The following is a 23,595-nucleotide window of genomic DNA, read 5'->3' on the forward strand; positions in this document are numbered from 1 at the left end:
GTTGTAGAAAACAAAACCAGAAAACAGCCTCCCCAAGCCAGAAAAAACAAAGCACAAACAGGCACTTTGGGTTTTTTTTCCCCATAGCTCACCTCCCCCAGCTCCCCCAGCACTATCCTCCCCAGGAGCAGGCAGGGAGGGACCCAGGAACCACTGCCTATAACTGGGTGGGGGGTCATTGCTGTCAGCTGGGGGCTGCAGGGTGGGGTGGGGATGGGGATGGGGATGGGGCAGGGGCAGGGGCAGGGGCAGGGGCAGGGGCAGGGGCAGGGGCAGGGGCAGGGGCAGGGGATGGGGATGGGGATGGGGATGGGGATGGGGATGGGGATGGGGATGGGGCAGGGGATGGGGATGGGGATGGGGATGGGGATGGGGATGGAGATGGAGATGGAGATGGAGATGGAGAAGATGGAAGGGGATGGGGCAGGGGATGGGGACTGGGACCCAGACCTGGACCCGGACCCAGACCTGGACCCATGATGGGCATGGGGACAGGGCCTCACCCTGCACCCCCTGCTCCTAACCCCAACCCAGCAATTCCTGCCCTGTATCCCTGTGCAGGTGAGGCTGTGCCTGCTCCAAGCTGTGTCTGTGCCATGTCCCCCACTCCCCTTGTTGCCCTAATTACTCTGGTTAATTAGCCCAGGGAGGCTGGTTCTGGGGTGACATCGGCCTCACTGCCTGGGGTGCCTTTGCTCAGGGTGCTTGGTGTCACCGTGGGAGATTTTGGGTGGTTTTATTCTGCATTTATTTGGGGGAGGAGGGGAGATCAATAAGCACCAGAGCGAGCAGGGTCTGGGAGGGCACCCAGGGGTGCTGGGGGCAGGGCCCAGCCCTGGGTGGAGCAGCCTGGGCTGAGTGTCCCCTGGAGCAGGACCGAGTTGTGTGGTGTGAGGCGTTGGGGTGCAGCAGGAGGGGGGCAGCAGGTGCAGGATGTGATCCTGCACTGAGGGGGATGCATGGGGTGGGGGTGCAGGGGGGTGTCCCTGGGGTGCAGCACCCTACTGATGAGACCCTGCACTGAGGGGGATGCGTGGGGTGGGGGTGCGGGGGGTGTCCCTGGGGTGCAGCACCCTACTGATGAGACCCCACACTGAGGGGGATGCATGGGGTGGGGGTGCGGGGGGGTGTCCCTGGGGTGCAGCACCCTACTTATGAGACCCCGCACTGAGGGGGATGCGTGGGGTGGGGGTGCGGGGGGTGTCCCTGGGGTGCAGCACCCTACTGATGAGACCCCGCACTGAGGGGGATGCATGGGGTGGGGGTGCGAGGGGTGTCCCTGGGGTGCAGCACCCCCCACTCTGCAGGGTGTTTGTGTGTGGGTGCTTCGGTACAGGGGCTGGGGGTTCCTTGTGTGCAGGGTGCCGCCCTGCCGCACCCTGGGCTGGGTTTGGGGGGCAGGTGCCCCCCCATTGCCTCACAACCCAGCCCCACAGTGGAGATCCCATGGGGTGCAGGATATGTGACCTGAGGTTGTGACCGCCCCCACTGCAGCCCCTAATGAGACCCCGTGTGCGGGGCGGAGTGTGTTGGGGAGATTAGGTGGGGTTTGGGGGGGGTCCCGGTCCTTTGGTGTGTGGGGGGGTGCAGGATAAGGCCCCCCCCCCTCCGCCTGAGGGAATGGAAGGAGGGGGGATGGATACCCACGGGCAGCCAGCAGGGGGCGCTATTACCGCTTTCCCGCCTTCCCCGCGGGGCGTAGCTGCGGTCTCACCACTGGGCCAGCAGGGGGAGCTACAAGCGGTGCCCGCTTCACGCCGGCCGGGCCCCGCCTCACACCAGGTGAGGCGGGGCCCGGCCAGCGTGAGGCGGGCACCCCCCCCCCCCCCCCCTTCTCCTCCCTTCACCCCCCCTCCCCTCAGGGGAGCGGCGGGGCAGCGCGAGCCCAACCGTCACCGCCGCCGCTGCTGCCGCCATGGCGGAGCAGGAGAGCCTGGAGTTCGGTAAAGCGGACTTTGTGTTGATGGACGCCGTGACCATGCCCGAGTTCATGGCTAACCTCCGTCTGCGGTGAGCGCCGGGGCTGAGGAGGGGCTGGGGGGAGAGGCGGGAAACGGGTCGGTGTGAGGAGGTGGAAGGGTAGAGAACAACCACACCACCCCCCCCCCCCCCCCGACCCCCGCCGCCTCAGAGCTTCTGTCGCCTCAGGGTGTGTGAGGGGGGTTTGCGAGGCTTCGCGTTCACCCTGTGCCCCGGCTCTCAGCGTGGTTACCGGGCGTGGGGAGGGGGATGCGCCGGGACGGTGTAGTGAGCTGAAGCGGCCCCACGATGAGGGGAGGAGTGGGGGGAGAGGCGGGGGCCCCCCTCCGCCTGCCTTGCCTCGGCCCCCTCGTAAGGTGACAGCCCCGCAGCAGAGCGAGCCCGGCACAAACGAGGGGAAAGTTCTATGAAATTGGGACATTTGGGAGAGCCAAGAGAACTGCGGGGTGCCCAGGGTGCGGGCAGGGAGCGCCAAGCTCTGCCTTTGGGTCTGGGGAGGGGCAGGGGGTGCTGCCTGTCACCCCTCTGGAGAACATCCCTCTTCTCCCACTCATCAGTCTCCTTCTCTGGAGAGATTCCAGCCCCGTCTGGACACCGACCTGTGCAACCTGTCCTAGGGAGCTGCTTTGGCAGGGGGTTGGATGTGATGGGCTCTGGAGGTCCCTTCCAACACCTACGATTCTTACTCTGCGATCCGGTTCAGTCTCTGCCCTGTACTCCTCCCCTCTGACAGGTATCTCCCCTATGCTGACATGCCTGCAAAGTTGAGATGGAAGAACAACAGCAATAAAAGTCCCCAGGTCCAAGGCTGCTGTGGCCCCGTAGGCACGTTACAGCCGCTCACAGGTGCAGACTCGCTGCATTAACCTTGATCTTTCTGGTTTTGTTTCCTGTTTAGATGCAGTGGGCTTTGGGAAGAGCCACCTTTTCATTCCCTGTTTCTTCTGTGAAGTACAACTCAATCCTGAGCAGCACTGATAGAGAGGACAGCCGGTGGGGACCCTAAGTCCACGGCTGCCTTTCACTTTCCATTATAAAAGATTCATGGGAGCTCTTCCTGATAAACTCTTATGCCCCTGCTTGTGCAAGGATTTGATAATTACTAAAGGGAAACCTTTGGGATAAAAATGTGACTTCTTGGCTCCTTGCCCCCCCCCCCCTCCCCAGTTTTGCTGAAGCTTTAAAGTCTGTTCTCCAGCCACTTGCATTCTGCAGATGGTTGAAATCACTAACTTGCCAGGCCTGTGCAGCAGCAGGATGCACCTGAGAGTGGTTCTGGCAAAGCAAGGGAAGAGAGGTGGGCTAAACTTCCTTGGCTGGCATAATGCTACCGAGGGAGGCCAAAACTAAGCTCTTTGAGGTAATTGTGATGTCTGCTCTGGAAGAAGCCTGTAAGTTTTGTCTGGCTGTGTCAGCCGCTGAGCGCTCGAGAATCTTTGTGCCACACAACCAGGGTGTACCCAGCTTCTGTGTGCTGCAAGGTCAGGGCTCAGATCCTGCCATTGAGAGATACAATCACAATTGGTGTATTCAGTAATGGGTTTTTATTTTATATTTTGGATTTCTGTTTGGTTAAAGAGGGCATTTGTGTTTAAATGCTGAGAAAAACATAATGTGAAGAGTTGAGCTTTGAAACGTCAGATTTTAATAAGTTTTGCAGTGGCTCTAAAAGCTTTAATTTGTCTCTCACTTGTGCGTGCCCAACACTCTAATTCTATTACAAAGGGCTTACAAACAAAGTCATTGTCATTAGCAGGAAACTTGCATGTAACCATTTATTCCTGTGGTTTCTCATTCTTTGGTTAATATGTACTTGAAATCTAAATGAAGGATTGGAAATGGATTGTTAGGTAATGTAAAAATCAACATAGAAAAGTGGTTGCATTTAAGAATTAATTCAGAGGTGCCTTGTGTTTTTAGACTGCTAATTATGTACAAAAGAGGATGAGTAGAAGGAGTTAGCAATCCCAGATCCTTACAATTGATATGTAGGTTGATTTTGGGTTTTTTTTCTGTCCCATTTGTGCTGCTTCTGCCTGAGGATGTTGTCTGGGCTTCCCCACTGTATCTAATTCAGCGTCAGGTGTCCCTTTAACTCCAGTACCTTGGTCACTGGTACTCAAACCTGAGCTTTTCCTCCTGACACCAATTCAGACACTGAGAACACGTGTGTTACCTGGGTGGTAACCCGTGGTTTGCAGTCAGGGTTCTGCCTGCACTTCAGGGTCGCCTTGTGCCTGTGAAAAGTAATCTTTTATTCTTTCTGCTTTGCAGGCAGGATAATATTTTGTTAAAATAAATGAATACTGTTCATTTTTCCAACCTTTGTGCTGTCATCCCCTGACTTCAGGTTTGTCTGCACTGGGACGTTTGGGAAAGCTGATCTGAGTTTACCAAAAGTGGGGCTTTTCAGTAAAACTGCTAAGCTCTGCTAAGCCGTGTTTGACGCTGCTGGTAGAGCTGCGGCCCTGGTCTGCTGACCCAGCTTCACTGCAGCAGTTCTCCAGCAGCATTTGCTTCTCTTATTTTTACAGCTTTGGAGATGGTAATTAATTCTTGCTGCTGATAACTTTTAAATTGCATCAGATTTGAATTACACCAGAGATTCTGACCTGTTCAGGGGGTTGATTATGTCATGTTGCTTTGTGTCATGTTGCGTTGCGTCACGTTGTGTAGATGGCACAAGTCAACGTGCTCCTCATGTGCTGAGCAGAGTGGAGAAGTTGGTGCTTCTCCATCACTAACTTCAAGTGCCGGGTTTGTTCGGTTTACGCTTGGATGGGCTCCACCCTATTCCATAAATCCAGCTTTCTGCCAGAGCTATTTTTGTTCGGGGTCACTGGCTGACCCAAGACGGGTTGTGCTGGATTTAATTCCCAAGTGAGCCCAGATGTGGGTGGAATTGAAATCCTACCAGAGTCGGGGCATGCAGGGATATTTCCCCAAGGATGTCTCTAGTGGGAAAAAGAGAAATGGTGAAGTTGCACTTTTTGTTCCTTTAATATTAGAATTTAGTGGTGTTGACATGGGTGGGATTAGTGTGGCTGATCGGTTTGTCCTGGGTAGGACCATGCAAATTTGCTACCTCATTCCCCAATCCCTCTGCTTCACGCCCTGTTGTTTGTAGGCTCCTGTCTTGAGTCAGCAAGGGTATCGTACGCAGACTGAGTATTTTTCATAGCTGTGTCTTACAACTACTTAATTGGACATTTCATGTGGATGCTCAAGCAGTCACTGCATGTTACTCATTAATTGTAAATAAGTATCATCCGGTCTTTGAATTCCTGAGTTCTGAGTGGGCTTCGTACCAGCGTCTGGTTGTGATTCTTAGTCATCAGAATAATTAATAAAAAAAAAGCAGGAGCATTGGAACAGTCTATGTGGACTCAGCAGCATTGTTTCTTTACTGAAAACCTCCAAAGCTTTAACAGATACTTGTGAGTCTGAATTGTTATAACCAGCCGTACCCAGCAGTTGTGCTTCAGCAGGTAGCCTGGTGGTCCCTTTCATCGGTTCCCTGTCCACCTTCCTGGGCAGGTTGCTCTCCGCAGTGCTAGTTGTCATTTCAATTCCTATCAGAGGCTGCAAGATTAGTTTAAAAGTCTCCTTAAAAGAGGGAATCTTTTTAATCTCAAACAGCTCTCACATCCTCTCACTGCCGAGTATTCAGCCGCGCTCTGGGTGTTACCTGCCTGCCATCTAAGGTGGAACGTCCAGCTCTGGACTTGTTAAAACACCTTCATTTCCGTGGGTGGCTCTGTCTTAACTATTCCACAGCAGGTGGAGCGAGATGGTGCTTGCAGAAAGGGAGTGGTGTTCTGCAGGAGTTGCTCACATTTTGCAGCGACTGTGGCATGGATGAAACCTGCAGTGTGAACTTCTGATTGAGAGAAACAGGCAACTCTGCGTCGCCCCATCTCGCATCTCACTGTAATGAAAAGTTCAAGTAATAACTTTTATCAGCTTGAGTTTACTTTGAGAAAAAGAGCATTTTAATGCCCACTGAATTTACTGCAAGGTTATTTTTCACAAACATGAAATAGTCTTGTTTTATCTACGATTTCTTGTATTTTCCTTGCTGTGCCATCCTGCACAGCAACCATTCATCTTGGTAAATCAAATCCTGGAGCTTTAAAGATGAATCTACAGCATGTAAAGCTGTAGCTTGATTTCTTGAATCATCTGTTCTGCTATCTCAGTGATAACTTCAGGAGTAACTTCAGACTACCTTCTCCTCACAAAGTCTGGAATGCTTTGCAGGAGAGTAAGATGTGATCCCCATCGTGCTGGATGGTGAGATGATGTGGGGGCGACTGTGGATCAAGCCAGCGCCTCTGGATTGTGGCCAAGGGCTGTAAGTGGAAAGCCATGCTGAAGAACACGAAAGTAGATGATTATATAACAGAGGGGCAGGGTAGGTAGTGTTTGGGTAGTCCCACATGGTCTGTGCTCAAGGTCTTTCTGTTCTCACATCCCATTTGTGAGCAGGTGCTGCTTGACTCACCCTTTCCTTGATTTCTAGCAAGTTGCTTGTTTTCCGTAAGCATTGTGCAAATCCCCTCCTGGGAACATAGCAGAACTTTGTCACTGTTATTAAAGAATTCAGGGGTGCATTAAAGGAAGACTGTGAAAGCACATGGTAAGGAAACTTTGGGCTGTTTTCCTCTTTCTTTCTTTTTTAACTAGTTCCAGCATGGAACCTGATGTTGAAGGCTGTGCTCAGATAGCTCCTGGTCATCCCAGCCCGCCTGAGCATGTGGTGTGAAGAACTGCAGTGTAATAGTCCTTGTAGGTGTCTCCCTGCACACGTTGTGATTTCTGACCTCCTGAAGCAACACTTAATACAAACACAGTTCTGCATTTAGTTAAAAAAATGCAAAAGTGGTTTTTCTACTGTTTCTCCACTGTGTCTTACAGTGCAAACCCCAGCGTTTTCAAAGCTATCCTAAGTCATGGCAACAGTTCTAAATTCAGATGTATTACAGACACTTTTGAAAGACAGACAATATTTGTTATGATTAATAATATTTTTGGTATCAAGAATGTGTAAAGAAAATCTGCTTCTCCTTTGCTGCTTCTCCTTTGAGAATTTCCTGTGTTTGCTGTGCGGGCAAGGATGAGGTGTAGGCTGCAGCCCTGTAAAAAGGCTGTAGGAGACTGAAATGAATTTGAGCTTCAGATGCTGCAGAGGGATGCAATGAAGGGGGTTTGTTGAGAGAGTTTTGTGCAAGCCTTACCTTTCTGGTGCCTCTCAAAAAAACAAAGACATCTTGTTCTTCTGGATGATAGAGTGGGTTGAGTCTGTTATATCTGTTGGACTTAAAAATGATCTGGTTTGTTTTGGGAGATGGATGTGAATAGCTATTGGCCTCCTGGGTTTACAGCATGCTGCTGTGAAGGCAGTTTTGACACAAGAGGCTTTTTTTTTTCATGTAAACGCACAGACCTGCACTCATCCTATGGTTGGAAAGGCCCAATCCCTTGTTCTGCAACTCAGTATCCGCTAGACCTGCAGTGTGTTACTTTCTTTTGATATGTCCCCATCAGGTCTGGCAAAGCACAGGCAGGTTCTGGAGTTGACCAAACACCTTATTTTGTTCCTGCCTTCAGAGATCCAGAGTCCCACAAATCCATTAGGAACAATTATTCCTCAGCAGGGATGGGGGTCACTGATAGCATTTGATTCTCATTCTTTCTGCTTGCCTGTTGATGTGATCTTCCAGAAAGTGAAAGGGTGCTGTCTGTGTTATGTTGATGTTTTCACACCAGCTTTCTTATCTTTTGAGCACCATCTTAAACATTCATATTTTTGGTTGAAGTTGTGGTGGGAGAGGTTTGGCTTCACACTAGGCAGTGAAGGATCTTTAATCCTGGCAGAGGAAATGTTATGTGAATGCTTGGTTTCATTCCTGCTTTTGGTAATGAAATATTTATCCTTAATAAACAAGCTTTTCATGCCTTTAAGCCATTTTAATTTCCTCATTTTAAACAGATATGAATATTTGAACTGTTCACGTGGTGTCAAATTAAATAGCTGCTGGGAAGAGTCTGTTTTCCTCCTTCCTGGAGAGGGGTGCCTGCTGCTGTGGATGCTGCAGGACGTTCCTCACCGCTGCTTGGGCGGTCAGTGGTTAAGTCTCATCAGTTCTTCTTGGCTTCTTCAGAAGTGCTCAGCTTGTAGAGAACTGTCTTGTGTCAGAATTGGGAATGAATGGAATGAAAATTCCCCTTAGTCCATCAAAATTTGACTTACGAGCTTGGACAGGGTCCAGTTTGATCTTTGTAGATGGAAAAGGCCATCGATCTCACTTAAAAAGCAAATCCTAACTACACAAGTAGCAAAGGGGAGGATCAAGGCTGGCTTTCTGATTTCTGCAGGGACTTACCCTCTGGGTTGTGGAAACCCACAGCTGCTCCAGGTGGGCTCTGTGTTTCCCACCAGCATTCGTATGAACGAGGCATTGAAGGAGATGCTGTCCTGCCTGGAATTTGTTCTGCCTCCATATGTGCTGAATTTATATAGTTTCACTGAATCTTCTCCTGCACATCTGTCCTTCCCTGCCTTATGAATAACCTGCTTTTCTCAGTGTGAATTTTTACAGGAGGCTTTTTATAGCAGTGTGGGTGAGGGAGTGTTTAATAATTTTAATGCATGGGTGTTGAATAATATACAAGGTCGGATTTATGAATGAGATCAGTCTTTCAGGGTACCTCACAGTTTTAAGATCTGATGCTGGTAATGCTGTGCACCAGACCTGCTGGTCCTGGCTTGCCAGTTGACACTGAGCTGTGTTTATGGCACTTGTCAGAGCACAGATTAAAAAAAAAAATAATTGTAGGTAGGTAGCTAGCTGCAAGTTGGGAAGGGACATTTGCATCACGTGGCATTGGGCATGAAGAAAAAGCTCTACAGAATCAGCTTTGTAACCAGAACTGTTTAGAACTAGTTATCATAGAATCACATAGTGGTTTGGGTTGGAAGGGACCTCAAAGCCCATCTAGTTCCAACCACATGCCATGGGCAGGGACACCTTCACTAGCCCAGGATGCCCAAAGCCCCATCTAACCTGGCTTTGAGCCCTACCAGGGATCCAGGGGCTCAACAGCCTCTCTGGGCACCCTGTGTCAGGACCTCCCCACCCTCAGAGTAAAGAATGCCTTCCTCATGTCTAACCTAACCCTGCCCTCTTCCAGCTTGAAGCCATCACCCCTTGTCCTGTCCCCACACTCCCTGGTGACCAGCCCCTCTCCCACGTTCCTGCAGGACCCCTTTAGGGATTGTTAGGCTGCAATTAAGTCTCCCCGGAGCCTTCTCTTCTCCAGGCTGAACCAACCCAACTCTCTCAGCCTCTCTTCACAGGAGAGGGGCTCCAGCCTTCTGATCATCTTTGTGGCTCCTCTGGACTCACTCCAACAGCTCCATGTCTTTCCTGTCCTGGGGACCCCAGAGCTGGACCAGGTTCAGTTCAATAAGAGATGCTCTTATTGCATCTTAAAAAAATTATTTCTGGTGTTTAAAGTATATCTACAGAAAGTCAGCTAATAATTCAGGGATTCTACAGCAACCCTTTTGTTTTCATCTCTTTGCAATTAATTTGCAGGCTCTGATGAAGGTCCTGAAGATCCTCAGAGCAGGCAGTGCATCTGTGATACTGTGAACTAGAATCCCATTCTTTTTTTCTGACTCCCACTCATTTGAGATGGTTTGTATAACCTCCATCATCTTCACCAAAGTAATTTATCACCATGTTCTGAATTTCATGAGCTAATGCCTGGCTTTAAGGTATGCCAGATCCTCACAGCAAGTGTGAACTAGTGCTTCCAATGAGTCTCGTGGTGTCCTTGAGTCAAGAGTCCTTTCCTACTGACTCCTGTTCACACAGCCTGCCTCTTCTGATGGCTTTACTGATCTACCTCTTGCATTCCTTTCAGGCTGAGCAAGTTTTACACTACCTGAACGTTTCCCCTTGGCTCATAATTACCCAAATTCCTTGTAGAGATGCAGATCTCACTAGGTATTTGACTGTTACATCATTGTGCTCCTTTCTTGGTGCCTTTCTTGGTCATGATTGCATCTCCTTATGGAATGAAGAAGTTCTGGGAGTGGGGAGAAGAAAAGCACATGTCTGAGCACAGGGTCACCTCTTGCCTGTCAGTGTTAAGGGAGCTGTGTCCCCCTTCGTAGCAGATGCTCATTTCCAGCTCTTAGGGGCTGAAATAGCAATTTATAGGAGATGATTTCTGTTCCTTTCAGGGCCTGTCAGTTAGATCTGATGGAACTCAGCTCACACCACTCCTGTCATGTACTGATGCTTCTGCAAAACACACCAGGAGAGGAAGTCAGGTTTTATTGTGGTGCTTTCAAATGCTAAGAGAACAGCTTGGATATGCGACATTACATAGATTTAACCTGTTGAAAGGACTTTTTTTCTTCAAATCTAAACCTGTTCCTCACATAACCTCTATCTCTTGGTAGGAATGAGGTTTTTCTTGTTTCTGGGATTTGTTTCAGCTCGTGCTGTTGTCACCTGGCCTGCCCGGGGCCCAGCTGCTGTGAGCTGCTTGGACAGAGCAGCACATGGGTTCTGTTGTGAGTAGAGGTTTAGATGGAGAGCAGATAACATATTGTCACTGCCTGGCAATGAGAAGCTGAGGTAGGAGGAGTGGGGTATCATGTAAAGACCTTTTAAATAAAACAGTTGTTAATGATAAGCTGGAGGACCCACGTCCTGTCACCATCATCGTAGATGGTCTTGCAGTGCTCTGCTTCTCAGGCTCGTCAGTAGAAGTGTGACTAGTGCTGGGGCATGGCAAGTCTGTTCTTGCTGTAATTCTTGATGGTACTTTCTGTTCTGCCCCCTGCACCCCCTAATTTCAGAGTCTTTATCTGTGCAAACTTTGAATTTTCTCCTTGAACAGTGTTGGGATATTTGTGTCTCTCCCCACCACAGTGTTCTGCGCTACCTGTCTGCTGCAGTGCTCTGCAGCACGTTGCTGTGATGGTGCTGGCCATCCCTTCTTGGTTTAGAAGTTGGCAGTTTGTCCTGTCACTGCAACTTGCCTTCTTCGACCTGCCAGTCTTCAGATATGTGAAATTCAGTGAGTGCTTAGAGTGTGGCTCTTGGGCTGGTCTGATCCAGACCATTTTTTCCCAGAAAAATGTACCATTGCCTGAAAATGCAGCATTAACCCAGTTACATGGTCCCCAGGCAGCCGCTTACCTGCTGTGATGTTATTTCTCATCCTTGGATGTTACTTGCTGCACTCTCCAGGGTGTCAGCTGTTGACTCTGACTGGCCCACCCAGACATGTTGTCCCACTTGATCCTTCCTTTCTCCTCTTTCTTACATCCTGGCTATATTTTTATAATTACAGTATCCTCTTGGTGACTTCTCTCTCTTCTTGCCATGAGCACCTTCTTTGTACAGATGGACATCTCTGCCCAGCTTCCCCTGACTGTTCTAGTGCCTTCAGCTCTCCCAATGGCAGAGATGTCTTCTCTGGCTTTGGTGGGATCTGTCCAGCCTTGCCCAATGAGTCAGTTGGAGTTCTCTTGGGCCAGAGCAAGTGAGGTCTTCTGGGCAGAAATTCATTTGTTCTGTCTGTGCCATCTGACTCGGTCCCTTCTAGGTCTTTGCATTCAAAATCACATCACATTATTTCCCCTGTAGTGTATCAGACCCAAGTCTGGGCTGCATGCAGAGCTGAATCTGTTGCCTGGAGTCACCTTCACACTGATTATTGGGCTCATTTCTTGCCATCTGCCTTGGCAACCCCCCTTTCCCACATACGCTTGTTCAAAGTGTATTACAGAGATTGTTTTTGCTTTCTGTTTTATCTGCTTCATCTATCTCTTTCCCTCTTTCCTGTTGGAGCTCAGAAACACACCTTATCTCCTTCCAGTGTTTATCAGTTTCTCCCACAGCACAGATCTGTTAACTAGAAATTTCTGACGGGCATTCATGTACTTTTCCCTCGGTTGCTCCTTTTGGCATGGAAGAAACACCATATAAATTTCAACAAAGACACTGCCTCCTCCTTAAATGTCTAATTTATGAAGCCTACACAAACTTTGTCATGGTAGGAGGTTTGGTATGCTGTAACCACTGATTATCGTGTTGATCTGTTCAAGTAGTTTCCTGGCTCCATACTGGATCCGTGCCCGTTGGAGTTCATGTTCTCTTGGGTCTGGAGAGAGCCTGGCCTGATGATAGCCTGTCCGAGGCTGTTCAGGTACAGAATCATTTTGCTTATAGTATTTAAGGCTGATGTAACTTAGTTTGGGAAGCCTGAAGGCTTGCTACACCTCCCTGGGAAATGAAAATTGGAGATCTGTGGCAGGACTTGGTGCAAAATGTTATATGTTATATATATGCTGCAAGAGGTGAATGCTTAGTTTAAGGTCATGTGTCTAACTCCATCTCCAAAGCATCATGTTTCATTCCCCTTTGCTCAGCTCTGGTTCAGGTTTGGGCCCCTCACTCCAGAAAAGACATTGAGGTCCTGGAGTGTGTCCAGAGAAGGGCAGCAGAGCTGGGGAAGGGGCTGGAGCACCAGTCTGATGAGGAGAGGCTGAGGGACCTGGGGGTTCAGCCTGGAGAAGAGGAGGCTGAGGGGAGACCTTCTTGCTCTCTCCAGCTCCCTGGAAGGAGGTTGTGTGGAGCTGGGGCTCAGCCTCTTCTCACAGATACCCAGCAGCAGGAGGAGAGGGAATGGCTGCAGGTTGTGCCAGAGGAGGTTCAGGTTAGAAATGAGGAGACATTTCTTCTCCCAGAGAGTGGCTGGGCATTGGAACGGGCTGCCCAGGGAGGTGGTGGGGTCACCGTCCCTCAGGGTGCTCAAGGGAAGGTTGGATGAGGTGCTGAGGGACAGGGGTTAGTGAGTGCTGTAGGTGGCAGGGGGATGGTTGGACTGGATGATCTTGGGGGTCTTGTCCAACCTTCATGATTCTGTGAGTCTATGGTTATATTTTTGTGTTTTCCCTTGCACATATGGAATCTTGCACACTCCATTTAGATTAAGCCAGCTTAAGTGGTGTTGGACTGGAATTTCTGATGACCTTTGAAGAAGTTTTATGGAACGAGACTGTGGATGAAAAGGTTTTCAATCTCTTTCTGACATTGCTGCCCCTCAGAGAAACTACTTTGGGGCACCAGCTGAAGCTTTCTGAAAAGGTTTCCTTTTAATATCTGTCTTCCATTATAAGTGTCAGACTGGTCAGTGACTTCATCATTGTACTGGGTTTTATTTATGGTTCCCAGGACAAACACTCAGTAAGGAAACCAAAGGGAGCTCGAGAATTTACTACATCGTCCTGTCCAGGAAGGAAAAGAGCCAAGGAGTAATGAGTACCCATATTTTAACAGCTTACTGGATGGCAGCAAAGGCTGTCTCGCGATGAATAGAGAATCAAAACAAACTAAACCAAAAAATCCTCTTTCCCTACTGCATGAACAGCACAGCTTTCTTTCAGGAGAGCTCTTCCATGGTATATTGGGGTGGCAAAATCTGGTGTGTCAGCCTGCAAAAACTCCAGTGGTTGTAAAAGCCTTTTTACATCATGGTTATCAAGAGCACAGTGAAGCTTTCATGTGGCTGGATATCTTTTATCAGTAAAACTTTTGCTTTTATTCATATTGATAAACTTCAACTAAAGAAGTTATTTTGTTTACAAGAATGAATGATGCAGGAAGTTTCACCTTCAAAGGAAAGCCTGAGCCACCCTTGTCTGAAGGCCTCTCTTCCCATGCACTGTTTATAAAGCAACTGCATATCGAGCTTATAAACTTCCGAGGCTAGAAATAGTGCCTTCCAGTCCTCCTTAGCACCAGCTGATTGGGGGGGTTTGTTCTTTCGTGATCCCTGATGTAAAGACCAGGGGGACAAATAAAAGATGACTTGAAGAGCTCAACGACTCTCAGGTCTTCTAGAAAAATGCCAGAATGCCAGAGCCTGAGCACTGTGGGTCTTTAAGTAAACTTGTTTAGAAAAATTGTTGTCTCTGCACACTGTGGAGAATATACTGTCTTTTGTTTGCTGCTCAAAGCACCGGAAAGACGCTGTTGCCGCTTTTCCTTTTGCTTGCAGGGACATAAGTACCCCAGTATTCTTTTAAAGCTGGATGTAAACAGCTCCTTGGAACAGTAGCTATGAAACTTTGTTGAAAAGTGCTTAGCAATGACAAAAAAATGTTATTTCCGAAAGGATTTCTGTAGCACTGAGGCTTTTGTTGGGTTTTTTGGGTTGTTTTTTTTTTTTTTTTTTTGCAAATGAAAGTCCAAATTTACCACAAAAATGTCCCTGTAACCTCTTCTAATTCAAAACATATTACTTGCTTTTCAAAAGCACAGGCAAATTACCAGGGAGACTTTCTAAAATAAGACCCAGGGTTAGATGTATAACTTTGTGGACAATGCTTCGTGATAATAAAGTGTTTCCTTTTTTGAGTATCCTCTGTGTCGCAGTAAGAAAGTAGCTTTGCTTCATGAAGTTTATGAACCAGCCCCTTTTTGCTGAAGGGAACACTAAGGACATTTGTGTTTCCCTGCAGGTATTTTAGTTTCCCTCCCCCCCCCCCCCCCCCCCCCCCCATTAAATCCAGCAAAACAAACAATAGAAATCTTCTCTTGGTTTGTTCTTAACTTGTTTTTTGGGCTGTACTGCATCCTGGCTTTCAAGGATGCAGACATTCCTAAGCTAGACATCTCCAGTCTCTGGCAGCTAATTCCCTGAGTCTTTATTAGTTATGCTGAACTTAAACCCCTCTGTGGAAATGCCAAGAAAGAACAGATACGTGCAAACCCTCCGAAATCTGGTATAAAACTGTGGGCTTGATAGGAAACGGAAGGCAAGTTGGACAATTTTTAAATAATTGGGACTATTTTGCTTAATTTTCCCCATCAGTTGATAGAAAATGTGTTTCCCATTAAGGGCTTACATTTTTGGAGACGTAAAGGGGTGTTGCTTATTGTCAAAATGAGGCTTGTTTTTAACCAAAACATTTTGGCTCCCTTCGTTCTTCTTAGGGGCTGTCACTCCATTCCTGTGGGTGGTGGAGGGGTGACGGGTGCCAGTCGGTCAGTGTGGATGCCTGAACTGATGGGGGCTGGGGGTTTGGGTGCTGAATACCCCTGCCCAGAGGAGCAGAGGAGTGCCACAATTCTAGCTGCTAGTAGAAAGCCAGGAAAGCTTTGTGGTGGACACTCATTTTTAAACGATGCTCTGTGTGTCATCCCCCACAGGAAACAAAGAGCAGTGGAAATCTCAGCGTTCTCATTTACTTGGAGAATATCTGATCATTTTGCCTACTTTTCTGTTGGATTTCCAGATCCATCAAGGAGACAAGGTGGCACCTGCTGCTCACTGTACGAGGGAACAGCAGAAGCAGCTGGTGCAAAGCAGATAGATCTTCATTGTTTCCATCACCTCTGGTGTTATGACAGTTTTGGGGCTCTGGTGACGTGCTGTAGACCATGGGTAACTTCAGAGGCCAGACCAGATCTGTTGCTACTGAATTGAGGGAGAAAACTCTTCAGTCTCTTCCCAGGAGTCTTCTTCTGTAGTTAATTTGTGAAAGGTTGCTTGCTAAAATTAGAGAGTAGACTGTGTACAGGCAGAGGGAGTAATTTGACTTGTTTTATTGTACAGACTAGCATGGGAGCAGTAACAATTTATTGTGTAGCAACATAGCTGAAGCTGCTGAGTTGGGTCATGATCTTTTAGACTGCTAAACTCCATCTAATACAACACTGTAACCTTCTGCCTTTCCTGTATTGTCCTTGTGTCTGGGGGAAAAAAAAAAACTTAAATACAGCAAGCTTAGTGAAATTTGAAGACATTTTATAGCACCTTGACTAAGTTAAAGGATAAAGCTTGCTAGGGTTACATTTGTTACATGGACACTGAAACCAAAATAAATTGTGAGATGGAACAAGTTAGCTGGTTCTTAGACAAAGACTGGCTTGGTCAGTAGGTCTGGTTTATGTTGTGCTAGGGACGTGGGAAGACTTTGGAGAGCTCAGATGTTGAAGTAGTCAAGATCAGTATTATGGGTTATTTTTTACTGCCTTTTTGAAGGCTCTTCCATAACTGTACTTTGTGTATGTGTCAGAAATCTAATAGTAATTCCCACATGGATTTCACATCCTTTGTGTGGTGCCAAAGTATTTTTCACCTCGAGTGCCAAATTCTGGGCTTTCTTGATGAGCATGGTAAGCCCCATAACCAGTCTGGGAAAGCTTGCAGAGGGAACCCCCCCCAACCCTCTAACCTTTCATATGTAGATGTATTGGCTTGTCTTAGCCCAAAACATTTTAAAATAAACAAGCAGGCTCTGTTTATCATAATGATGCGTTGGATGTAGAAGCTGATAGCAGTAATTAATGGCCAGTTCCCTGGCAATCTGTTGTGTGACAGTGTGCAGGGAAGCTGCTCGATTGTGCCACCCATCTGCTCAGTGCTGGGTGTCCACACAGAGAGCAGGAGCCTTTGAGCCTCTTGTTTTGTCATTCTTAGAGTAACAGAGTGCTGTGGATATCTTGCAACCTAAAGATTACACAGGATCACAAGGTGGAAAAGACTTTTAAAGATCATCAAGTCCAACTGTTCCTGTCCTGTGCTAAACCACATCCCTGAGCACCTCATCTACCATTTTTTTAAACACACCCAGGGAAGGTGACTCAGCCCCTCCCTGGGCAGCCTGTGCCACAGCCCCACAACTCCCACAACTCTTTCAGAGAAGAACTTTCCCCTCCCATCTGCTCTGACCCTGCTCTGGGGCAGCTTGAGCCCATTGCCCCTTGTCCCATCTCCTGTCCCCTGGCTGAAGAGACCATCCCCCACCTCTCTGCACCCTCCTGGCAGGGCAGGGGAGGTGGGGAGAAGGTCTCCCCTCAGCCTCCTCTTCTCCAGGCTCAACACCCCCAGCTCCCTCAGCTGCTCCTCAGAGGATTTGCCCTCCAGCCCCTTCCCCAGCCTGGTTGCCCTTCTCTGGACTCGCTCCAGGACCTAAATGTCCTTCTTGTGGTGAGGAGCCCAGAACTGGACCCAGTACTTGAGGTGCAGCCTCACCAGTGCCCAGTACAGGGGCTCAGTTCCTATCACTGAAGACAGTAAATGTGTTTTTTATAGTTTTGATCTGGGTTTTGATAGGCTTTGTGCTCTCCAGTGCCAGTCAGTCCTCTTTATTTTTAAATTGGGGAGGAAATAACATGAAAAAACACCCTGTGCTGCCATAATGTATAACTACCACCCATCTATCAGTACAGACACTCACTGTGGTGAGTGAGCAGTGCTGACAAATTCAACCACTCACTGACTTTGTTTTCTGCTTTCTGACATTGAAGCCTTTGGGATGCGCTGCGGTTGCTTTCAAACTCTGCAGTGGTGAAAGCTCAAACCCTCTCTTAATAAGGGTGAAGACCATTGTGTTCATTTTACTCTAGGAGGATGGATAATTTTTTTAAAACAACCCACAATAATTATGATGAGACCCATGAAATAAAGCACAAATGCCAGTGGTGAGTGTTATTCCTGAGTCTGTAATCCTGCTTTGTGTTTGTCACCCTGCTCGGTGCTGCTGTCACAGCCACCCATGGGCTGGACAGTTGTTCTGCCAGTGAGTGTTCTCACCAAGGGCTTTCCCTTTGAAGTTACATCTTTCACTCAGTGGAAGAGTGGATTAGTTTTCAGCCTCCCAGAAGTGTTGTGTGAACACAGAGAAGGTATTGGCAGCAGAAGGATTTTTGTGGAGCAGGTGATGTCAGGGCTCAGCTTTCACAGGAATTTGACTGTGATGCAAGAAGTGAGGACTTTCAGCGGGGATGTCCCAGCCCTTAGGCACTTTCAGGTGCCTGGGAACTGATTTGGCTGGAAAAAGGATCTGTTGCTTTGCTGCTTGGGATCCCCAAGAGCCTTCCAGGGTGGGAACCTGGCTCAAGGTGATGCTGGGGCTCCTGGCACTCCTGCTTGCTTGGGGTGACAGACTGCCTTCTGCCCTTGCCCCCTCCCCATTGCTCAATACCCACTGTCTACTCACTGACCCCTCTGCTCCAGTCTGCTTCATCAGAGCAGCTCTAGAAGGTGACAGTGGAAACCCTCTTTTCTGAGCATATTTGTGTCATGTTTTTCTTTCTAGCATGGTTGTCTTACCTGTCACCCTTTGGAAATAAGACTGTTTAGAATCATAGAATGTGTTGGGTGGGCAGGGACCTTCAGAGGCCATCTAGTCCCACCCTGCAGTGAGCAGGGACATCTTCACTAGAGCAGGTCACTCAGAGCCCCATCCACCCTGACCTTGAATGTCTCCAGGGATGGGGCCTCCACCACCTCTTTGGGCACCCTGTGCCAGTGATCCACCAGCCTCATATTGAAGAACATTTTCCTAAGACCCATCCTAAATCTCCCCTTTTCTAGTTTAAACCCATCACCCCTTGTCCAGTCACTCCAGGCCCTTGGGAATAGTTCTTCCCCAGCTTTCTTGAAGGCACCTTTCAGGGACTGGAAGGCTGCTATAAGGTCCCTCCAGAGCCTTCTCTTCTCCAGGCTGAACAACCCCAGCTCTCTCAGCCTGGCTTCACAGGAGAGGTGCTCCAGCCCTTGGATCATTTTTGTGGCCTCCTCTGGACTCCCTCCAACAGGTCCATGTCCTTCTTGTGCTGAGGGCTCCAAAGCTGGACACAGCACTCCAGGTGAGGTCTCTCCAGAGCAGGGCAGAGGGGCAGAATCCCCTCTCTTGACCTGCTGGCCACAGTTCTTTTGATGTGTTTAGCCAGTGCTTGTGCATTTGGATTTCACATCTGCAGAGTGTAAATAGCCATTTGTCGTGTGTCTTGGATTTCTCTTGCTAGATGAGTCTTGAATCACATCGTAGAGAAGTTGAAATAGTAATAATAAATCACCCTCTGTTAAGTAGATAGCATCTACTTGTCTTGATTTAACTTGCTTTCTTACCAAGTGTATTTTGGGATCTCATGCAAGCTAGCTCATTAGATCATACTTGTGAAGATAGTATATAAGATTGTTCCTCTTATTCCAAATATAAATGTCCTGTGATCTTAATCAACATTGACTTTAAAATTGTCCAGCCTGCAATTCCTTGAAATTGGGCCAACACCAGTGCTAACGTGAAGGTGGCTCTTCTTGTTATGGACTTAGTTCCTTCTTTGCTGTGTACAGGTATGACTGTGCTAGGAGGGCAGTTTGGGATTCCTCCAAAGGTCACTCGTATTTTCCAGGTCCATGTATAGCAAACCAGGACATGCTGTTACGATGTGTATTATTGAGGCTACTTAATATTTTGCCCAGTAGTCACTGAACTGTAACTGGCAGCCTTTTGCTTTGTCTTCTCCAATTTGCCCATCTAAAGACAAACAAAAACTTGGGTTGAAGTTGGAGTGTCTCCATTAATGTCTTTATTGCTACCCTGCCCTACTACCTGCCTTGATGTTACAACTGGGAGTGGGAATTGCCCAAGGTCATCTTTCAGCAATGTTACTCCTGCTATTGACTGTACCTCTTGGCTGGTTTCTGTACACCTCAGACTCCTGTTTGCAGCAGCCTGTGGGAGTACTGGTGGTTAATTAGTGTGAGCCACACCAGACCCACACTATCTATTTCCTAGATAGTCCCTGGGTAATCTCCATTTCAATGATAGTTTCGCTGTTGCAAAACTACAGCTGCAACAAGGACCTGGTTTTGTAGCTGCATTTTTCAGGGGCTGTGCAGATCTTGGAGCTGATGGGAACTGGGGTAAAACCTGGAACCAGTTCTGTGAGGGTTTCCCCAGTGAGCAAGCAACTGCTCTGGTCAGGTACAGAAAACAGTACCCTGGCTACTAGCATTGTGATCTCTTCTGAGAGCATCATCTGCTAAGACATCCAAAGGAAGGGACATGTTCCTAATGCTTTGTCCAGAGCAAGATCTTTCCACCAGAAAAGTTTATCACCAGTAGCAGCATCTGCAGTTGAGTCTTGTGTGGCAGTTCTCAAATACTGGTGTGCTGAACTTCACCACACAACTAGAACAGAAGTTAACAAGACTTGTAGTTACAGGGAGTTTTTATCTGCTCAAGACTCTTTCCCACTCTTTGTTCCCCAGCATTTTGTTCCTAAAATCTTTATCCTCTGGCCACTCTTGTCCTTTATAAACAGTTTGTTTGGAGCCAGGAGCAGTCTTTGCTGTATGTATCAGGTGTTTCAAGAATTGCCTTGGAAATTAATGAGAAGGATAAATGAAAGAAGGTAATTGTCACCACTTATGGATTAAATGGGTGAATCTAAACACTAGGGTCAGAATAAAAGTGTGAGTTCTGTATCTCCAGGATGAAATCTGCCTTGCTAGGATGCTTCTTTGGGGTACTTCCTAAATATTGAGAGATTACTTCCTAAAAGGAGATTGTTATCAATCCTTGGGGCTCTGATGACAGGGTGACCTGCAGGAAACATAACAGGGTTCATTTCATTCTTCTCCATTTCAACTCCTGCTGTCAGAATGGGAATACCTCTTTGGATTGGGAAATGTTTTGAGCAGGATCCTGTCTGCTTACCGGTGGTCCAACTTTGCCAGCTTCAGGTTGGTTGTGTCACGGGGAGGGGTGATGCTTTTCAGCCCTGTGATGATTAGCTACACTCCACCCTTGCAAGCTCCCACTCCTGCTGCTCTTCCCTTGGTGGCTGGCACAGACTAAGGTTACGCCAGAGCGTCGGCACGGCCTGCGGTTGCATCACGCGCTGCAGCAGGCTGACCAGCCTTAGCAAAACAGTCGTCTTGGACAGATGTTGCACTGAAGCAATGATTAATCAGGGAAAAATTTTAACAACCTTAAATGGCAGTAAATTTATTTTGGCAGGTGGAGACTGAGAAAGTCGTTGCTGCCATGCAGTGGAGTGTTGCTCTGAAGAGTTAGAATCGCATTTTCTCTGCCCTAACGCTTTCTCATGCTGTCTCCTGTCTCAAAATTTTACCAGAGCAAGAGCTTCAGTACTGAAATCTCCTTTTCATAAATAGCTTTCCATGTGACAATGTGGAATGACATTTTTCCAGCCCTCATTAGACATTGGAAGGGCCGTTGCTTCAGAGAATGCAATGCACACACTTATGGATAAGGAATTCAGTACCTTCTGATTGACACGATGACAGCTACAGCTTTATTCTAAACTCTCATGGTTTTGCCCCAGCTGACAGCTGAGCAGCCACTTGTTCTGTAAAAGGGAGTGGGGGGGTGAGAGTTGAGGGAGGGGGAAAGGAAAGGAGAAGAAAACCTAAGGAACTAAAACCTCAGGGGTTTGTCTCTTCAAGACATATGAACTGGCATTGCAAATAACACTGATTTTCTTCTGCGTGGTTGTACAGGATGGAGTGATGTGTCAGCCTGCCAGGCTGAATTTTTCAGATAGTCTTGCAGCAATCTTTCTGAAGGTGAAAAGGTAACTGGCTCATCTGAGAGATTTCTTTATGACTGTCCTGGTTTAAGAGTGGAACTTTTTAGATTTAGTGAGCCAGTAACATACATTTAAAAGATCCATGAAAAGTCGGTGATAAGGGAGAATTGATTTGAAAATTGGTTTGAGAATCAATGTGAAAGCTGGAGAGGGGCTGGTGCTGGGGACAGGGAGGGTCAGGCCCAGGGAAACGGCCTTCAGCTGCAGGAGGGCAGCTGGAGAGGGGCTGGGAGGCAGAAATCCTTCATGGGGAGGGGGGAGGCCCTGGCACAGAGTGCCCAGAGAAGCTGGAGCTGCCCCAGGATCCCTGGCAGGGTTCAAGGCCAGGTTGGATGGGGCTTGGGGCACCCTGGGCTGGGGCAGGGGGTGTCCCTGCCTGTGGCAGGGGGAGAGCACTGGGGGCTCTGAGAGCCCTGCTCACCCAAACCAGTCTGGGGTTCTGGGGTTACTCTGATCATTTTAGCCACACTTGAGATATGAATTATTTTTTCATTGAGAGCTCAAAATTCTCAGCAGCTCTACTGTTGTGTTTGATTTTGAACAGGGATTTAGTTTTAACCTCAGGAGCAGGTTGCTGGCATTTCTCTTTTTAAATCTCACTTTATTGGCTGACAGGAGTTATTGCTGTGCATCCATAAATCTCATGGAAGTTTATTTTACTGAGGGTGTCTTCAGGACAGAAAGCATTTACCTGAACCTAAATTTTAGATACTCTAGAAAACTCTTCAGATCCTAATGGTTAGGTAGGAGGACCAGAAGTGACTGTTCAATGTTTATATAATGTTGCTCTTGCTTGAGATGCAAGGTGTATGCATCCTGCACTGTCCCATGTTCTTAATCCTTTCCTTAGCCAGCAGAAGTGGTGATATCTGTGCTGTTTTCCTACCAGTGCTGTGCTGAAAGCACACACAGCCAGCAGACAGGCAGCTGTGCAGACCCTGTGTTAGAGTTAAGTGTTTTCCTTGTAAAAAGCATATATTTCATACAGTCAGTGTTTCTGCAAAGAGCCGAGTTGTTGGACCAGCAGGATGTAATTCCATTTTCCTTAGCAGTTTGGTTTCCTTTTGGCATGTGTGTGCTTAAGCTCTCCACTAGTCCTGTGCTGGGTTGATCTTGACTCTAAGGTACATTTTTACATAATTCAAGGGAAGGATATTTGTGAAAACATTGTGATTTGCTTTTTCTCTGTAGTAAATGCAGCCTATCAAGAGAACTGAAAAATACTAAAAGCATGGGCCCATCTGTAGGTAATTTTCAAAATCCTATTTAAAGGCTGCATATGATAGTTATCGTTCCTAGTGCAAAGAACCAGCTGGCAGAAGCTCACACTTGGTTTTTTAACAAGGTATGAAAGCATGACACATCTGAAACAGCCCAGAGGTTGGGATGGCTCGAAGAGTTTATTAGGCTTACTTCAAATCTCAAAGCAACTCTTAATTTAAGGCACGTTGATTTCTTCAGAAAGCTTTTGTTAGTTTGGATAGGGGCCATATTATGTAAGAGATAATTATTTGGCATCCAAGTAGTGATTTGAACAAGGAAATAGTTTCAAGCTTGGTGTGGTCTCTGTTGTGGCAGTTACACTCTGAGTGTCAGGGCATACAGGGGTAAGACACAGGTGAGGTCTGTTTACAAAGACACAGTTTCCTACTTACATAGTGCAATAGCTGTGTCTCATTTCCCTCCAGTTACCTTGCAGACTGGTGACTGTCTTGAGTGCCAACAGTCTGGGAAATGAGAAAACAATCAGGAAAACCTTCTGTTCCCATGTTATCCAGAGTGCTTTGAGGCAGCAGCTTGCAGCTCCTGTGTGGAAAAGCTCCAAGAGGTGCCACCCAGCCTGTCACTGCAGCCTGAGAGTACTTTGTGTGGCTTTACCCAGGACGATGGGGTCAAGCCTGCCAGCAGAGCAGTGTTCAGAGGATCAAGGGCTCTAGGACTGCTGGCTCAGGAGCCACAGCTGAGGTGTTTTTAAATCCTTTTTCCTGCTGTTGAAAAAAAAATTGGTAGGAACCTCCTTAAATTCCCTTTAACCAGCTACTTAATTTTCCTTGGGTTTGTTTTTTTTTTTTCTTTCCCTACAAGGCAGTTGGAATAATGTGTGTGGAATCAACAGGCCACTTTTGTCCCATACAGTTTTCCTTTGGGATGACCTTTAAGCTTTGGGTTAGTTGCA

The 23,595-nt window shown here is 47.6% G+C and overlaps 1 protein-coding gene across 1 annotated transcript in view; it reads left to right on the top strand.

The window, feature by feature from the left end:
- Positions 1-1,915: 1,915 nt before the first annotated feature.
- Positions 1,916-23,595, top strand: part of MYO1D (myosin ID) — a gene marked incomplete at its 5' end in the record, with an annotated part of 143,061 nt that continues 121,381 nt past the window's right edge. Inside the window, one exon of the mRNA XM_084275549.1 lies at positions 1,916-2,010. Coding sequence (XP_084131675.1) covers positions 1,916-2,010 — 95 coding nt within the window. The remainder of the gene's footprint in view (positions 2,011-23,595) is intronic.

Source organism: Gallinula chloropus (assembly GCF_964237585.1).
Source record: "Gallinula chloropus genome assembly, chromosome: 26".
Lineage (NCBI taxonomy): Eukaryota > Metazoa > Chordata > Aves > Gruiformes > Rallidae > Gallinula > Gallinula chloropus.